Below are 17,212 nucleotides of genomic sequence, written 5' to 3' on the forward strand. Positions count from 1 at the left end.
AGCTATTTTCCACTAGTCCACTAGAGCTTGGGTGGGAGGAAAGGGGGATAAAGTTAGAGAGCATGAATATTTTAGTAGAAATCCATCCCTCTTACTGGAAACTTTATTAAAAGCCTACTGTATGCAGGACACTACTGAACACTGGGGCAGGGGTTAAGTTTGGCTGGGACACAGTCCTTGCCCTCATGGAGCTTACAGTCAAGTAAGAAGATAAAACAAAACCACAAAAAAACTGTAACACACAGTAATACATAATAAGCGCTCTAGAAAAGTACAAAACAAAATGATATGTTAGATGAAAGGGAAAATGTTAGTGCTTTGTAGGGTAACAGGTTATCTTCATGAAAGAAATAGGCTTTAAAAGATAAGTAGGAATATGACCGTTCCTTGAACATAGTAGGCAGTTAATAAATATTTATTGAAACAAAAATAAAAATGAAACCTGGGAAATAAGGGAAGGAGGAGTCTACATTTTGGTGACAGTGTAAGAAGAGACACAGGGACAAAAGAGAGCTGGACTTGTTCAAGCAGCAGAGAGTAATCCAGTGGTGGATGATATAAGGGTAGGACTAGAAAGGTAAAGTGACATCAGATTGGATAGAGCCTTGACTGCCAAGCTAAGAGAAGCCATTTGAGGTTTTAGAGCAGAGGAGCGAAACAGCCAGATGTATTCTTAAGAAAGATCTTGGGGTCATGGATTTTGAGCTAAAGGGACATTAGAGGGGTCATTGAGTCTAACCCTCTGTTTTACTAATGAGGGACTTGAAGTCCAGACAGCTTAAGGTCACAGAGGTATTAAATGACATGGGTTCAGTTATCATCTCTATGCAGATGATCCCAGATCTGTAAACTCAGCCTTGTGTTTCTCCTGAACTACAACCCTGCATCACCAACTGTCTTGGATATTTCAAGTGTATTATCTCTCTCAGCATTTACCACAGTTTGTGGCACCTAGTAAGTGCTTAATAAATGATTGTTGATGGGGTTATTAAATGACAAAGCCAGAATTGGAACTTGTGCCCTCTGATACCAAACCCACACCTCTTTCCATCTTACCACTGTGCCTCTGGCACTGGTGGGAAGGATAGACTAGAGGGAAGAGGAAGGAGAAAAAACTCTTGAAACACATGTCCTTCTGATGATGGTTTAGGGGAATCGTCTCCAAGTACAAAGGACCTTTTTACCGCTTACTAGAGACCACAGCATGGGTCAAACTAATGCTCTACTTTCATCTGCTATATATATTCATCTAATTCTAGAATAAACTTTTACACAGTGACCACCCACCTGAAGACCCAATCCATCCCCAGACTAAAAGAGAATGTTCTCTGGGCCTAGCAACTTTCCCAGAAATGGAAACTCCCCTCCCTACTCACCCAGAGACAGTTATACCTTCAATCTCATTAGAGAAACGTTAGCTTCTGCCACCGCTTTGACTGAGAAAGGCAAGATTGCAATTGAAAACTTCATTACATTAAACATGGAAATCACACTAAATGCCTGCAGGACAAAAGAAAAGTATGAGGGTTTGGGATGGGCCATTATCTTGTGTCTGAAGCCATTCACTCATGGGGGTTACAATTTATTGAGATGAGAAACGCTAGTTTGAAGCCTCTGGGAAAACTTTCCCCCTCTCCCATTCCCCTTTGGCTTAGAGACAAGGTGTTGGCAAGTTTGAATTTGGCATCTAAGTAACAAGCACATTTAATAATTCCTATTCCTATGAGGTTTAAAGGTCAACCAAGTGATTTCCTCCCCACAAACTTGTGAGATGAAGACATTCTGCTGACTAAAAGGAAATACATTTATTGAGAGAGGCAGTAACAAAAAAGGATTACTAGGCCTCAGAACAGACTGCACTTGTAAGTTGGGTACACTCCCATCTGATCTTATAGGATTAGAGATCTAGAGCTAGAAGGTCATTAAGTCCAGCCCCCTAATTTTACGGATGAGGAAACTGAGGCTCACCCACAAAGATGAAGTGATTAGCCCAAGGCCACACAGGTAGATTCAGGATTGGCATTTGAATACAGGTCTTCTTTTTCTACTGTATCCCCCTGCCCCACTATCATCATTAATTCAACTGCCTCTGTAGGTTTTTCATGAACTAGCCTCATCCAGTTCTTCGAAGTAGGATTCCTTTAGGAACTTTCATCTCCAAGCCATCTTTAGTGTTCTGGTAAGTATAGGGGCTGGAGCTGTTGCTGACCCTAGACCTGCTTTCATTTCTGAGAAGAAGCATGCGGGTGACTGGCTCTAGAGTGGCCCAACCTTACCCGCTACATCTCAGTATGTACATCAAGACCTGGCTTTGGAATGTGGTTCCTATCCCAAATGCCCCACACATGGTAGCAAATCACCTTCTCTGCTTTGCCTTCTTCAGCATGCCATGTCATTCCTTTGAAGAAATCAAGTCATCTGGCCCTGACCAAGTTCCAGTTTCAGTGCACTAAAGTGCCTCGCTCCCCATTTCCATCTTAAGTGACACATTCTTTCATCCCCAATAAACAGCACCTGTGTTTTTGCTGAGACTGGAGTCAGACTTAGCAATCCGGAATTGATGGCTTCTCTCCAACCACCCACTTTAAAAGCTGACATCACATCTGCTTTCTTTGAATCCTAAGGGATTCCTGACTGCTGTTTGGCATATCATTGAATAACAGTGCCAGGTTTCAGCTAATTCTTCCATAAAAATGGTGAGAACTCTCATCTCCTCCCTCCCAGAAACTCCCCCCACCACACACACCCAGAGTACTCCCATTTCACTGAAAGGTGCCCCGCTCTTTGGCTAACTTAATGGTAGGTGTGTGCAATCGTTATCTAGTCATAAGTTCCCTCCAGGCCTGACACAAAGCTGAGGCTTTTCTTTATATGGCACTGTGAAGGGAAGGAGAGAGGTGACTATGCCAGGAACTCAAAGTGAATGAAATACTGCTACAGAGGATTTTTTGGCGATTCTGGCTTTGCTCTGGTTCAATAGTTTTATAAAAATATATAGACTCAATTCTGATTTCATTGGTTGAATAGGGTTTAGAGCTGGAGGACATTTCAGAGATCCAACCCCTTCATTTTACAAATGATGAAACAGGTTCAGTTAGGACAAGAAATTTGTACAAGGTCTCCCAGTAAGCAGTGGCCAGAATTTAAACCAGATCCTCAAAACCTAGAGTTCTGAATTAGTACACTTTGTGTTTTCTGGGGGAGGAAAAATAAAACAATGGGTGAAAAATTAGGTACGTGTCCCAGTTAAGTAAAAAAAAAATAGCATCAGGGTTGGGTCTTTAGCAAATTAGTACAATTTGTTCCAGTTTGTGGTTCAGTTCAAACCCCTGGAGTGTTCCAGAGCAAACTATGCATGAGATGACACATACAGAAGTACTCTCAAAAAAGTAAAAGATCCTGTATTCTATTATACCAGACAAATACAAGGTGTCCTCCTTAACCAACAACTCCAGATTCCCCTGGGACAGAGAGTTCTGGCTTTTCAAGACATCTCCCCATCACATTGAGCTTCTTCAGTCCTGATTCTATTGCCTATTCACCATGTAGGTTATTTTTTTTCACTGACTTTCCTGAAACTGTTTTTCTCTGGTCTTGCCTTGCTTTCTTCTCTGACTTCACCTCCTACATTCTGAGTTCCCTCTTGATCTGATATCTTAGCAGACAGTCTAAGTTGCCAGGGCCAAAAACCCTCCTGTCCTCCAAAGAAATTTTGACTTTCCTTTGTGTTCAAACAGAGGTTCAATTCAACAATTATTAAGCTCTTAGTATGTGTTAGGTACTGGAAACCCTGGCCCCTTCCAGGTCCAACTCTCCCCTTCCCCCCATTCTTACACCACCCTTCTGATTCGACTTCTCTTTCTATGCTTTTCTTTCTTTACTGACTTGTCATTTAAATAGGTAATTTCCTCTTTCCTGTTTCTTCAAGGTTCCTCCAATGTGGCACTTTCCTTTACCTTTGACTCCGACCCCTGCCCCAGACACTTCTTTTTAAAAGGGAGGAACAAATGTCAGATTGAGCCGCATGAAGGCCTGAAGACATGAAGGCCTCCACCAACTGGGCCCTGTACCATGGTACAGAAACACTGGGGAAAGTCTGGACTCCCAGATACCCCAGGTTTCTCAGGGTGGAATAAAGGGGATACTTTAAACAAATAGAGAAAGAAGAGACAAAGAGGCTTGTCTTACAACAGGTGCCGTGAGCTTTCTTTTTAAAAGAACATGGAAAGTGAAAGTCAGGACAATGGCCATCGTGGACACAACAGGTGCAAGAGCTGAGTTTCCACTTTGTATTAACCCTGCCTTTTCCAGCAATTTCTTTTCCTTCTTCCTTATGCCTATGAAAGAAAAAAAACAGTTCAAAATAGTATGATATTTCATGCACAGCACTGAGACTGAGGCATTGGGGGCCTCAGTTTCCCCAACTGTAAATTGGGAAGGGCTATTTTAGATCGCCTCTAAGATCCTGCCTTGCTTCTGTCATCCTGTGTTCTAGGAGCCTATAAAAAGCTGCAATCTTTTCTTGCTAGAAAGCAGGAAAGTCTCCTCTTTTCCAAAGCTGAGGATATGTGTGTGACATTTGTGGTGACCATGGAAGTAGGACATCATGAGGGTGTTGGTGCTCTACTTCATAGTACTTCCTTTGGCACACTTAGAATTCATTTTCTAAATCTGGCCTCACATAGGATAATACAATATTTTCAGTGCCAGTTAATTGCTGGTGCAACAAAAGTATAATTGTAGAACCAGAGAGTCAATTGTAAATGGTAGTTCAGATCATTAACTGGCCAACCACCTGATTCCATGAGAGCAATTATGTAAATGTCCCTGCAATTAAATTTACATTTAGATTCTATTTAAATAATTTTTAAATTGTCTTTTTTTAAGAAAAAAAAAAGAATATATCTTTGAGTTCTAGTTTTTCCAACTAAGGAAGAACATACCATTCTACCATCCAAATACTCTGTGACTATGACAGATGAAGAGAGAACACATACACATGTTCTTTAATTCCAGTAAATAGCTTTAGGCAGTTCTCTTCCAGAATGCAGTATACTGGTGAAGTATTTTACTTAAAGACAATTCAGCCTTCCTCCACCACCCCACCTGTACCCTTCAGCAGCATTACTGTAATGTTTCCCAGGAAATATTAAACCATATATTGCAAACCCACAGAGACTTTGGAGGCACAAGAACAGATTCCTGGGTCTATTATCTAATAAACACGTTCATTCTCAAAAGCTGAGAAGAAACCTCTTAGAGGCTACTGGAATTCTTTTGTCTTTTTTTTTTTAGAACCTTCTTTGATTAGCACATTCTACAAAGTAAGTGATTCTATAAAGGGGGTCCATGTTTATTCTACCTCGGATGTTGGTTGTAAAGGATTTTTCCCAGGCATACATTTTAATAAGCTTGATGCAGGTCAAAAATTCATTCATTATCTGGACACGATTGTCTGTCATAGTAATGGCAGATCTTCGAAAGGCTGAATTGAGCTTAGCCATAAACATCTGAAATCAAGGAGCAAAGTATTACCTTCACAGAGGACCACTGCGTGGGCAATTGGGCTAAAACCAAAGATTGAAAAAAAAAAACAGGTAAGGATTCAGTCTGGGGAGTGACTTCAGTCAGCTTGAAGATTAAGACTCTGGAGCAATGAGGCTCCAAAAGGGAAGAGGAAATATGATGATGATCATCATCATCATTGTTAAATGGCTAACACTCATTACTTAGCAGCTGGAGCATTTTCTTCCATTCTGATTCAGACTTCAGTATTATCTGTTACTTTGCCCTTTCATCTTCTTCCTTTGGATACTTGTCACTACATGCCCTTCACAACCCTGATTTTTTTTTTCTGGCCTCAAATAATTGTATTGGTTTGTTGTTATTGTTGTTTTAACGGAAGTATTTCAACCAAGCTCTGCCCAACTATAGTCTCTCTCATTAGACTGTGAGTTCCTTGAGAACAAGGACTATCTTTTGCTTTTCTTTGTGTCCCTAGGGCTTAAGCCAGTGCCTGGCACATAGTAGGCACTTCGTAAGTGTTTGTTGACCAACTCAACGACTCTACGAGATGAACAAATCATCTTACATATGTCCTTAAGAACCACAAAGGGTAGGAGATTCTTCCTCTGCTCTCTCTTGGATTTCTTGTTCAAACTTAAATCATACCCCAATCAGTGGAGCATATTTACCTTTGCAGGGGAAGGTTCTCAGGTGAAGGCTGAGACACTCGTTGTCAGAGCCAGTCCTCTATATCATCAGAATAAAAATTCACATCCTTATAGCATTGAGGCTGAATTTGAACCCATGTATCTTGACTCTAATTCTCACACTCAATCCACAAGGCCATGTTGGTATATACCATAGAAGAGGGAGGGGCCTTTCTACCTGCTCTGATCAGAGAGGCTCCAATTAGGCCTGTACTCAAAGCCCTTTCAGCTTAGGGTGACTTGCTAGGGCTCATGCTCTGCTGACACAGATTTAAAGAAGGCAGGGTCACCTACACCTAAGAATGAGGCATTGGTGAAGAACATTAATGAAGCAAAAGGACTTTCTAGCTCTAATAATTGTATGTATCTGTGAGGAGGGGAAGGGCATTATTAATTATTAGTACCTTAACTTAATCCAGCAGATTAGCTAGCAAAGAGAAAGGCCAGTGGAAATGGATAGAGATTAAATGATTATGGAGGGGAAACCAGGAAGGATTGTTGATCAGGAACAGCAGGTAAGGTTTGAGAGTCTATCTGGTTACAACATGAAGTCACTGGGCATCAGGATGGATAGCAGGAGGATGGGGAAGGAGCTGGAAAGAAAACTCAGTTGGCATATGCAACTACTGTTAGCACTGGTACATGTTCCTTATGGGTTTTAATGTCTAGAGTTTTATTTTTTAAAATTGAATGGGACTCAGTAGATTGATGCATGGTTCAGTCAGCAGAACTTCAAGGATCAGTGTAGGTCATTCCCGATTCAGAAGATTGTAACTCCTCCACATCTCAGGAGGCAGTCTTTGTAAGTTGGTGAGGGTCCATCCACAAGTTCATCACCCTGTGGCCAATATGCTGGTAAGCTTCTCTAAACTTATAAGACTGATCCTGGGAAAATAGCTGTGCAGTCAGTCACCAGGCCTATACACAAAGCTTTCTCAGCTTGGGTAGGACCTAGCAGAATTTACATTCTGCTGTTAGAGCCTCAAAGAACCTATAGTCAAGAATCTCCATAGCATGATGTCACACTGGAGGAGGCTGCCAGGAAAGGTCCAGAGGGCAGTAGCCTCTTAGCATTTCCTTCCTAATCAAAGACAGTGGGTTTAGGAAGTTTCAGGGGCAGGCTTTTTAAGTCTTGGTCATTTTGGGTTCTGAAATGGCCTCAAGGCAGACAAAGAGAAATATGCATTATCACTGTACCAAATTAGACATGTTTCTTATGCAACATGTAGTGAGGAAACACACACTTCCTGGACAAGAGATTTAAATGTTCAAATGTATTTGGATGGTTTGCTTCAAACCAGCAAGTAAATCAAAGATCCTACCTGAATAGGGATGAATATCACATATACAGATGTCCCAATGAGAGCTGTGGGCCCCAGAATGAAATAAGCATACACTGAGCACACTGCCACGAGGACAGGAATTGTAGCTGGCAGTGGACAGAATAAGGCAGCTTCAAACAAGGAATGGCCATCACTTGATAGTATATTGATGACCTGAAAAGAAAATATCCATGTTCAAATAACAGAAGGGCTGATTTTTTTCAGAAACAAAACATTTCCTCAGCTCATTTTTTTCTAGAATTGCCATGAGTTTCTGGGAAACTGCAAAGATTTCCAGTGCTAGAAATAAAATTACTCTATCTCACATATGACCGATACTCAGAGGTCTGTAGCAGGATACAAGAACTCATAGACAAGGGTTGAGCCAGGAGAAGCATTAGACAACAAAAACAAATAAAGCCAGCCATGCAAGAATAAGACTACATACAACCACTGGCCATTCAAGCCCATGAATGGAAAAGTAAACTCAGAGGGTCAGGGTGCCCAGAGACCTCATAAACAATGCTCCTCATTGCTACTTCCAGGTTCTCCCTCTAGCATCATCAGGAGCAACCTTTCCTCCTTTGAGGTTCATACTATCCATATTTATCACACAATTCAGATCCTGGTGACCATTATCTTTCAACCCCCAGGACATTCACCTTCTTTTCTCAATGAGTTCAGTGCCTGGTTCTCAGTGTTTTCCTCTATCTCAATTCCTGACCTCATACTTAGGGACTTTGACATAAACATTAATACTCCCTCAAATACCCTAAATTCTCCATTCCTCCATCTACTGAGTTTCCATGACCTAATCCTCCTCTCCATCTCACCTACACACAGAGGTGGTCATACTTTGCCAATCACCCACAACGTTTCCACTTTAATGCTCACAGACTCTGAAATTCCCTTATTTGATATTAATATTTTGTCATATCATCTTTATTTATGCCTTTTGACCCCTAACCTTGTTATTCATTCTGTGACTTCTATTTTCTTCACTTCTGTTCTTTTCCAGGACACCTCCCTTTCATTGGCTCTACTATCCTCCTTTCCCTTGGTGAAAAGACTGTCCTGTTCTCTCATGTCCCTTGCCCCCTTCTGCTATCACCCATCATGCCTTGACAAACCACAAATCTAAATTACTCCTGCCATCCATACCACCTTTATACTTGCTCAGATGCTGCCAAATAGAGCTAGAAGAAATCACGAAACCATGCCAACTGGGTCCACTACACATTTATGTTTCTCTTCTCAACTGGACCCACACTGCAGCAAGGCAATTGTTCTACTCTATCCCACTTTGCATAGTGGCTGTTCCAAACCTTCTTGTCTCATCTAAAATCTCTCAAGGTACCGTCTCCCCCCACTCTCTATGCTGGAAACTTTGTCTCATATTTCACCAAAAAAAATTTTTCAATGGAAGCTGTTTGCTATGAGGAACCTTCCCCCTTTACCCTTTTCTCATCTCACACATCAGATACTATCTCCTCCTTCACTCTGGTCTCTACTGAAGAAGTGGTCCTCCTTGCCAAAGCAAGCCTCTCTACAATACATCCTTGATCTCACTCTCTCCTGTTTTTTTTCTTTCCCAGCAGATTGCCCTAACTTAATATCCACACACTGATCTTCTTAATCTTCATCCTCTATCTACTGGCTTCTTCACTTTGCTTACAAACATGTCTCCTTCATCCTTAAAAAGAACCAAACCCTCTCTTGATGTTACCATCCCCATTAGGTATTTTCACATTTCTTTCCTTCCCATTGTTTCTAAATTCTTTGAGAAAGCTCTCATTTGGTTCCTCCAAAAACCTCTGTGATGTTGTTCCCAGCCTCATCATTCAACTGAAACTACCTTCTTCATGGTTACCGGTGATCCCTTAATTGTCAGATCTAACGGCCTTTTCTCAATCCTCATCTTTTGCCTCTTTGCAGTATTTGACATTGTTACCCTCTCCTCCTGAATACTTTCTCTGGCTTTTCATGAAATTTGTTGCTCCTAATGGTCCTTCTATTTTGCTGTTTCTTCATTAATGTCACACTCACTAATTGTGAGTGTTCCCTAAGGCTATGTCCTAGGCTGCCTTCTCTTTCACTCTCTACTGTCTCCCTTGGTGATTTCATCAGCTTGCTTGAGCTTAATTATAATTTCTATGCAGATGTTTCCTAGGTTTGTGTTTACCAGCCTCGAGTCTCTCCTAAACCACAGTCCCAAATCACCAACTGCCTTTTGGACATCTCAAGCTTCACGCATATATAGGCATCTCAGATGCAATACATCTAATATAAATTCATCTTTCTCTCAAAACTCTCTCTTTTCTTAAACTCCCTGTTGCTATCAAAGACACTACCATCCTACCAGTCTCTGAGGTTTACTACCTCAATATCTTCCCTGACTCTTCACTTTTATTCATCCCACACAACTAGCCTATTGCCAAATTTTGTCATTTCTACTTTCACAGCATCTTTCATATATGTCTCCTCTCCCTTAGGCTTTCTTTCATCAACTTTCACCTGGATTATTTTATAGTCTTCTAACTGATCTCCCTGCCTCAGATATCTCCCCCCCCCACAATCCATCCCTCCACTCAGGTGCCAAAGTGATTTTCCTAACATGTAGGTCTGACTATGTCACTTACTCTCTCCCCCTTCCACTCTGTAAATTCCAGTGACTCCCTTTTACCTCCAGGATCAAATATAAAGAGAAATGTTGTGAAGGTAGACTTGACAAAACTTGGTAATAGATTGAATTTGTGGGGTGAGAAGTTAAGGATGATACCAAGCTTATGAGTCTTGGAGAGGCTAAGAGGATAGGAGGATGGTGCCCTAGAGGGTAATAGGTTTGATGAGAAAAAGGGCAGTTTGAGTAGAAAGATAATGAGATCTATTTAGGGCACGTTGCATTTGAAACATTTATGGGATGTCCAGTTCTAGAAGTCCAAGAGGCATTTGGCGGTGTGAGTATACCTCAGTAGAGAAACTAGAACTGGGTATATAGACCTGGGGACTATCTGAGTAGGGATAACGATTGAACCACTGGGAGCTGATTAGATCACTAAATGAGCTAATAAGAAAGGGGGCTCAGGACAGAGCTGCAGAGTTCCACCTTTAACCTAGCCATGATTTTTAAGCCCTCCACCCTTTCCACTGCACAACACTACCAGATAGAGATGCTGACAAATGGATAAAGAAAACCCACTTGTCAGATTTATTCTTCTAATACAAGACTCTGATTGCTTACCTCACCAACAGAGATGTGTGTCAGAGTCTTGAATGAAACCAAGTTTTCAAAAGCTACAGTTGAGGTGGCAACTTTCAGCCGGATGGCCGTTCGATAATTTATAGCCCAGGCTAGGGCCCAGAATAAAACTTTAGTAAACTCGGTGAAAAATAGGGCCACACACAAGGCAATGCCAACGAAGACATTCTTGGAGGTGCTTTCTGTGTACTGGAGGATTTGGTGAATGAGAACAGTCTGCAAAACAGCACAGAGTGATCAAAGCCTCAGGCTTCCCAGGGCAGCAGCATGAGTACCAGACACCAGCTACAGGCTAAACTCTTATATGATATTTTCCTTCCACAGAAATAGAGACTTTTCCACATTAGAGAGAATGAACTGATAGGTGCCAAAGAGTAATAGCAAGGCATTCAGAGGGGAAGCTAGTGTTGAGTTGTTGATATTTGACCTAAAATTAATGCACTCTCTCACAATCAGGGTGGGGCATCCTCAGAAGTGAGGTTTGTCATCCATACTTCCAGCCTCCCTTTTCAGTGCATTTTCGCTCTACCCAGGGCTACTCTCTTGCTCCTTTCCATTCCTCTATTATTCTCAAACTCTCTTGCCTTCTCCTTCCTATTCAAACTGGCTTTTCAGGAAAAAAAAAATCTTATTATCTCACTCACTCTGAGATATAAGTGACAGATTACAGCTCAAAGTAGGATCCCTTCCATGGGAATTTGCATTTGAACAAGAAGTAAAATCTCAAGCCAAGCCAAATGGATGAAACTATAATGGTGGAATGCCTAGCACCTTTAGGCAGAAGGAAATAGATTTTTTAGAATCCAAATGGTCTTCTCAGTTTCCCAGTACCCATAAAATCTTACCATTGATGACTGTCTATTCCTCCTAATTTACTGAGATAAATATATAATGGGTATATGTGTATGTATATATACATTATATATTTATATCCTTAATATTAGATAACCATAGTTTCTTTTACACCTCTCACTGGGGAGGTTCTTCATTCTCCTCCCTTGAAGCATTCAGGGCTAGAGTGTGGAGTCTAGGTTAATTGGTTGAATAATGTCAAAGATCCTTGGTTTAAGCCAATACAGAAGGCCTCATGGAAAATGTCAGCTCTCTGACTCAGAGGGTAGACCATCTAATTAATTTTAGTGGTCACTGCTGTACTCAATTAGAATTAGCTTTCTGAAAATTAGTCTCTGTGGAGCACAAAGATAATGATAATATAACTTTTTAAAATTAACTCAGAAATTAGCTAATGACATTCTTTGCCAGTTTAAAATCCCTAAATTATGAGGTTGTGGAAGAGCAATCCCCACTCACCGGCCCTATGGCTGCCATGATTATACAAAGGAAGTTGGCTATGATGTCCATCAGAACACGAGTTCTCTGAAATCTCCAAACCACTCGTCCCACTGAAGCTTTTTCTGCACCCACCCTTGCTACTTCTTCTTCCCAAAGGGATCGAAACCTGTGTTGGATGGGAGGGGGGAGGAAGGAATGGTGTCATATTTCCACTTCTTCTTTTTGTTGTTCATATTCATTCAACAAACATTTATTAAGCATCTTACATGTACAGAGCACCATGACAGGTGCTAGGAGAGATACAAAACTTAAATAAGACATAGCCTCTGCCCTCATGGAGTTTACAGTCTGGAACAGGGATAAGATACCAACAGAGAGCTATTATACGCAGCAATACATCAAAAGTGCATCAGCGATTAGAGAAATGCAAATCAAAACAACTCTTAGGTACCACATCTCTCCTGTCAGATTGGCTAAAATAACAAATCAGGAGAATGATAAATGCTGGAAAGGATGTGGGGAAATTGGAACATTGTTACATTGCTGGTGGAGTTGTGAGCTGATCCAGCCATTTTGGAGAGCAATTTGGAAGTATGCCCAAAGGGCTATAAAAATGTTCATACCCTTTGACCCAGAAATACCACTTCTGGGGTTGTATCCCAAAGAGATCACACAAGTGGGAAAAGGACCCATATGTACAAAAGTATTTATAGTGGCTCTTTTTGTGGTAGCCAAGAATTGGAAATCAAAGGGATGCCCATCAATTGGGGAATGGCTGAACAAGCTGTGGTATATGAAGGTAATGGAATATTATTGTGCTATAAGAAATGGGGATGATACGGACTTCATAACAACCTGGAAAAACCTACACGACATAATGCTGAGTGAGCGGAGCAGAGCCAGGAGAACATTATACACAACCACAGATATATGGATTCTGTGAGGACTAACCCTGACAGACTTTGCTCTTCTCAGCAACACAATGTGCAAAGACAACTCCAAAGGACTCACGATGGAGAAAGCTATCTATGTCCAGAGAAAGAACTGTGAAGTATGAGTGCAGATTGAGGCACACTTCATGCTTGCCTTTTTCCCCCCTTTTTTTTCTCTCTTTTGTTTTTGTTTTTGTGGGTTTTTTTTTGGTTCTGTTTCTCCTTTCTCATGATTCATTCCATTGGTCATAATTCTTCTCCACAACTTGACTAGTGTGTAAATTAATTCAATTTGAAGTTATACGTGGAAGTTATATGGGATTCCATGCTGTCTTGGGGAGGGAGGGGGGAGGGAGGGAAGAAAATCTGGAACTCAAAATTATGTAGAACCGTGTGTTGTAAACTAAAAATAAAGAATAAAAAGATGAGGAAAAAAAGTGCATCAGAGAAGTAGAAAACAGTGCTAAGTGAAGTCTGAAGGGGAGGATCAGCACTAACTGATAGGTAGCATCTGCAAGCATAAGCTGTTACAATGGAAAACCTTCTTACAGGACATGGGGATGACCAAGACATTGCCCCTTCCTATTCCTTTCCTCTAGGGATAAAGTGATATTGGAATGACTGGCCTGGGTACCATCAACTCATCTCCAGGAACAAAGATCAATTTTGTGGACCCACTAGGCCCTTTACTTCTGTCCATTTTTGGACCATAGTTGTCCTCTTTAGCATGATATCAATTGTGAAAAGAGGTTGGAGGAGTTAGGAGGGAAAGTTGTAGCAAATGTAGTTAACTTGTAACATTAATTTATTCCCTAATTATTCCTCCTTACTGTGGTGGGGACCATGGTTAAGTCCTCTGCCTTGAAATGAGAGACCTATATTGTCCCAAGAGTTGCCATTTAAAGCAACTTTCATAATATTTCCAAGTGACTTTGTCATAGTTAAGTGGTGATTTTGAGTGGATACCCATTTTGCTTTGTTTAGTTTTATTTCAGAACATTTTTAAAAGGCAAATCCAGGCTCAATGTAAGGAAAACGTTCCTAATAATTAGAACCATCCAGAAGTGGAATAGGTTTGCTCAGGGCCATGACTGGTAACAGGAGGGGGAAGTAATATTATTCTCTTTCATTGGATAGTCTTAAAACAAAGGCTCTAGATAACCACTTGACTATTTTATAGTGGGGATTCTTTTTTCAGGTGTAAGTTGGACTAAATATTCCCTTAGGTCCCTCCTCCAACCCTGTAACCCTGTGATTCTGAGACATGGGCAATATTAGAGTTATATTTGGTGTCCTATAGAGAAGATAGGACTAGAAAGATAGATAAAACAGAAAAGGAAGAACGTGGTATCCCCAAAAGATCCTACCAGACTATAACAGGTAAAGGATCAGGACCTCCTTCCTGGAAAGCAGCCCCACACTTAAGAGAGATGCCCACTTGGTACAGGCATTCACCAGGAAGTAACTCAGCCACATAGACTTCTAGCCCAGCAGGGCCCAAGGAAGTTCTTTGTCTTCAGAATAGATAGGTCTAAGGCCACACTGTATCTGAGGTTATACTAAGTTGCCAGTCTCTTTAAAAGCTATGTCTTATAACACAATTTATATAATAGGTAGTAAAATGGACTTCTGAATCTTTTATGCTGCAACTCTGATTGCCGGAGAACAGCTTTGCCATTTCCCTAAATTGCTGTACAAAGGGACTTTTTGTGAGTCTCTTGATTACAGGTGACAAAAGAAGGAGGTGGTTGCAGCTGCTCAATCTGTTTGTTATTATTCTCTTCTACTTTTTCAAAGACAGTTGAAAGTTGTGAAGTCGCCTACTCAGTAACATCTCTGAGAAGCAGCATTAGTAGGATGGAAGTCCCTAAAGGCACAGGATGGCTTCTTCCTAGGAAGTAAAAGGGAAGAATGGCTTCTCCTCTTTGGCTCACGTATTTCTTTTTTATTTTAATTTTTTTTTTTTTTTTGCTTTTTGGCAGGGCAATCGGGTTTAAGTGACTTGCCCAAGGTCACACAGCTAGTACATGTGTCAAGTGTCTGAGGCCAGATTTGAACCCAGGTCCTCCTGACTCCAGGGCCGGTGCTCTACTCACTGCTCCACCTAGCTGCCCCCAGCTCATGTATTTCTAAGCCAGTGGCTTGATGTTTTTTAATTGCTACCACCATCCTTATTACTGTTGGTTGCCATCAGTGTCCTCCATTATGTGACCCCCAGTGCTCCTAACCTTCCTTTGCACTGTAATTCAGGAAGATTCCATTTTTGAAGTCCATCCCCTACCTTGTGTCAAGGGACAGTGCTTACGATAGAGTCATCCTGAATTAAAAATGACATTTCTTTCAGGGGGTTTTCTCCTGTCCCCACCCACCACCTCAGGACAGAACACTGTATGGCATTGAGGTTTGAGGAGGAGGATAGAGAGTTCTACTAGAGACAATGAGTACAATCTAGAAATAAGAGGAGCCCCTACACCTCCAGTTCTGTGATTGCCTTTTGTGGTTAGTTCAATTATCCTAAACCCATGCCCTTCTGAGGGAATAATCAATCACAGTTGAGCGAAGGACCCAAAGCAAACCAGGTCCTTTAGGCACACTTCCACGGAAGGCCCCAGAAATATTTTAAGAAAGTAATGATACCTCTTTGCATTGGTGTCTGATGTGTCATAAGATGACAACGGGGGCAAGGTGTTCATGGTCAGAATGTGTTTGTAGCCTTTGACCATTATAGGTGTAAGCCAGGAAAATGTGGCGAATGAAAATAGCCCTGCATCATCAACTGGATTACGAGCCAACCTGGGAGGAAAGAAGATATTTGGTATTCCTTGAAGTTCAGAATTACCAGATGTCTGACTGGGTTTTCCATTCTCTTATCTACAGTCATAATAATATAAATGGGTAAAGAAACCAGGTGGAATGTGTCACCAGAGGTCTGGCCCCATCACCCTTGTTAAGATAATAACAATGTCTTCATGGTGCTGTATAGATTTCTAAGTTTCCTTCACATTTATCTCACTTGAGCCTTACCACAACCCTACAAGCTCCATAGGACATGGATCACAAGCTCATAGGTATAGGTGAGGACAGATCTCAGAAGTCATCTAGTCCAACTCATTTTACATTTGAGGACAGTAAGGCTCAGAGAGTTTAAGTGACTTTCCAAGGTTATGCAGCAAACAGTAGAGCTGAGATTTGGGCTGCTGCTCTTAATTGCTGTTGTGCCCCCAAGCAAGTCCCTTCAACCTCCCTGAGCTTCGGTTTCTTCATCAATACAATGAGAATAAAAATCCCAGTACTACATACCACACAGCATTATTGTGAAGGTAGATTGAGACAACACACATAAAGTGCTTTATGAAACCCCAAAACCTTTAGAAAAGCCACAATAAATGGCAGCCCTTATTGTTGGGAAAAACAAATAGGGGAAGCAATTAAAGGACTGAGGTTTTGGGGAGGCCGTTACTCATCTGTGTCTGGTAATCCCAGTGGTTAAAGATCAGTGACTGTGTGAACAAAGTCACAGATTCATCCCTGTGGGGTCAATTAGCTTTGTTCAATTCCATCATTGAGCAAGCCTCTATTGAATACCTTCTTACTACCCATCTATGAAAGATAAAGAGGAAGCATAAGATAGTTTCTCTCTAACCTCAAGGAGTTTGCCATCTCACTAGGGAGAAAAGACATACATCGAACAATCAGAAGCTAAATCAGGCCAGGATAAAATGATATATGATAGTGTAACCACAGGCTACATCCCAGCTCTGGGCATCACAAATGAGCAATGGTTGCCATGAGGGGAAAAGCTGGCAGCCTCTATGGCCATCCTTTCTAGTACTGGCTGTGCTTTCACCCATTCCCTTCAGCTCACTGGTCAAGGTGAGGGAGTTGGAATACTCCATGCTCCCCATTACCACTTCCAGGTACTCTTCTTACTACTCAGTTACCTCTCCTCCTTTGAGATCCATCCATACAATCCACATTTACCACCTGATCAAAATCCTGGTAACTGTTGTCTACAGACCTCTAGAACACTCCCCTTCCTTCCCCAGTACCTGGCTCACGATCTTTTTCTCCTGCCCAACTCTCACTGTCATACTAGAGAACTTCAGCATACATATTCACTCTCCCTGAAACACCCTAAACTTCCTGTTCCACAGCCTACTCAATTCCAGTGACTATTCCTCTAACCCACCTCAA

General features: G+C 41.4%; 1 protein-coding gene across 1 annotated transcript in view; it reads right to left on the bottom strand.

The window, feature by feature from the left end:
- Positions 1-17,212, bottom strand: part of ABCC12 (ATP binding cassette subfamily C member 12) — an 80,976-nt gene that overhangs the window by 60,083 nt on the left and 3,681 nt on the right. Inside the window, exons 2-8 of the mRNA XM_036751849.1 lie at positions 15,656-15,811; positions 12,105-12,252; positions 10,776-11,009; positions 7,535-7,708; positions 5,363-5,510; positions 4,189-4,337; positions 1,393-1,500 (exon numbers count right to left, since the gene is read on the bottom strand). Coding sequence (XP_036607744.1) covers positions 1,393-1,500; positions 4,189-4,337; positions 5,363-5,510; positions 7,535-7,708; positions 10,776-11,009; positions 12,105-12,252; positions 15,656-15,811 — 1,117 coding nt within the window. The remainder of the gene's footprint in view (positions 1-1,392; positions 1,501-4,188; positions 4,338-5,362; positions 5,511-7,534; positions 7,709-10,775; positions 11,010-12,104; positions 12,253-15,655; positions 15,812-17,212) is intronic.

This window comes from Trichosurus vulpecula, chromosome 3 (genome assembly GCF_011100635.1).
Source record: "Trichosurus vulpecula isolate mTriVul1 chromosome 3, mTriVul1.pri, whole genome shotgun sequence".
In the NCBI taxonomy this organism is placed as follows: Eukaryota; Metazoa; Chordata; class Mammalia; order Diprotodontia; family Phalangeridae; genus Trichosurus; species Trichosurus vulpecula.